We start from the raw sequence: 926 nt of genomic DNA, 5'->3' as shown, positions 1-926 counted from the left end.
ACCCGGGTGCTCCCCGGCGTCCTGTCGCGCCTCCCTGGGGCGCTGCTCCCCCAGGCCCAGGGCTCTGTGCTCTTCCAGAGCCCCTTCTCCGCGGTGGCCTTAGACCCGTCCAAGAAAGGCAAAGGGAAGCCACCGAGTGTCTCCCCGGTGGAGGTCAAACTCAAGGACGAGGCTCTCTGCCGGCACAAGTGTAAGTACTGTAGCAAGGTTTTTGGGACTGATAGCTCCTTGCAGATCCACCTCCGCTCCCACACCGGAGAGAGACCCTTCGTGTGCTCCGTGTGCGGCCACCGCTTCACCACCAAGGGCAACCTCAAGGTGCACTTCCACCGGCATCCCCAGGTGAAGGCAAACCCCCAGCTGTTTGCCGACTTCCACGACAAGACGGCGGTGGGCGGCGGCCTTCCCTTCGCGCTGGCCGGCCCCGTCCCCCTCGAGGAAGCCGGGCTCTCCCTAGACAGCAAACCCGCGCTCGCGGCGGGGACCCCCAGTGTCGTAGGGCTAGCTCAGAATCTCCCCTCGGGGCCTCACCCCAAGGACGTCGCGGGGGGCCCGTTGCCCGGCGACCTGCAGCCCGGGCCGTCTCCGGAAAGCGAGGATGGCTCCATCCTGCCCGGGGTGGGGCCGACCCATCCCTCCCCCAGGGTCGGAGGCTTCCCAGGGGGTGGGCCGCCGGAGCCGGGGTCGGAGACCCTGAAGCTGCAGCGGCTGGTGGAGAACATAGACAAGGCCACCACCGACCCCAACGAGTGTCTCATCTGCCACCGCGTCCTCAGCTGCCAGAGCTCACTCAAGATGCACTACCGCACGCACACCGGGGAGAGGCCTTTCCCGTGCAAGGTCTGCGGCCGCGCCTTCTCCACCAAAGGCAACCTGAAGACGCACCTGGGGGTGCACCGCACCAGCGCGTCGGTGAAGACGCAGCA

At 67.4% G+C, this 926-nt stretch overlaps 1 protein-coding gene across 1 annotated transcript in view; it reads left to right on the top strand.

The window, feature by feature from the left end:
- Nucleotides 1-926, top strand: part of SALL4 (spalt-like transcription factor 4) — a 16,033-nt gene that overhangs the window by 11,383 nt on the left and 3,724 nt on the right. Inside the window, exon 3 of the mRNA XM_010857388.1 lies at nucleotides 1-923. Within this exon, the coding sequence (XP_010855690.1) occupies nucleotides 1-923 (923 nt within the window). The remainder of the gene's footprint in view (nucleotides 924-926) is intronic.

This window comes from Bison bison, unplaced genomic scaffold (assembly GCF_000754665.1).
Source record: "Bison bison bison isolate TAMUID 2011002044 unplaced genomic scaffold, Bison_UMD1.0 scf7180017854867, whole genome shotgun sequence".
Taxonomy (NCBI): domain Eukaryota; kingdom Metazoa; phylum Chordata; class Mammalia; order Artiodactyla; family Bovidae; genus Bison; species Bison bison.
The sequence above is the reverse complement of the archived record's forward strand: the minus strand, read 5'-3'. Positions and strand labels throughout refer to the sequence as shown.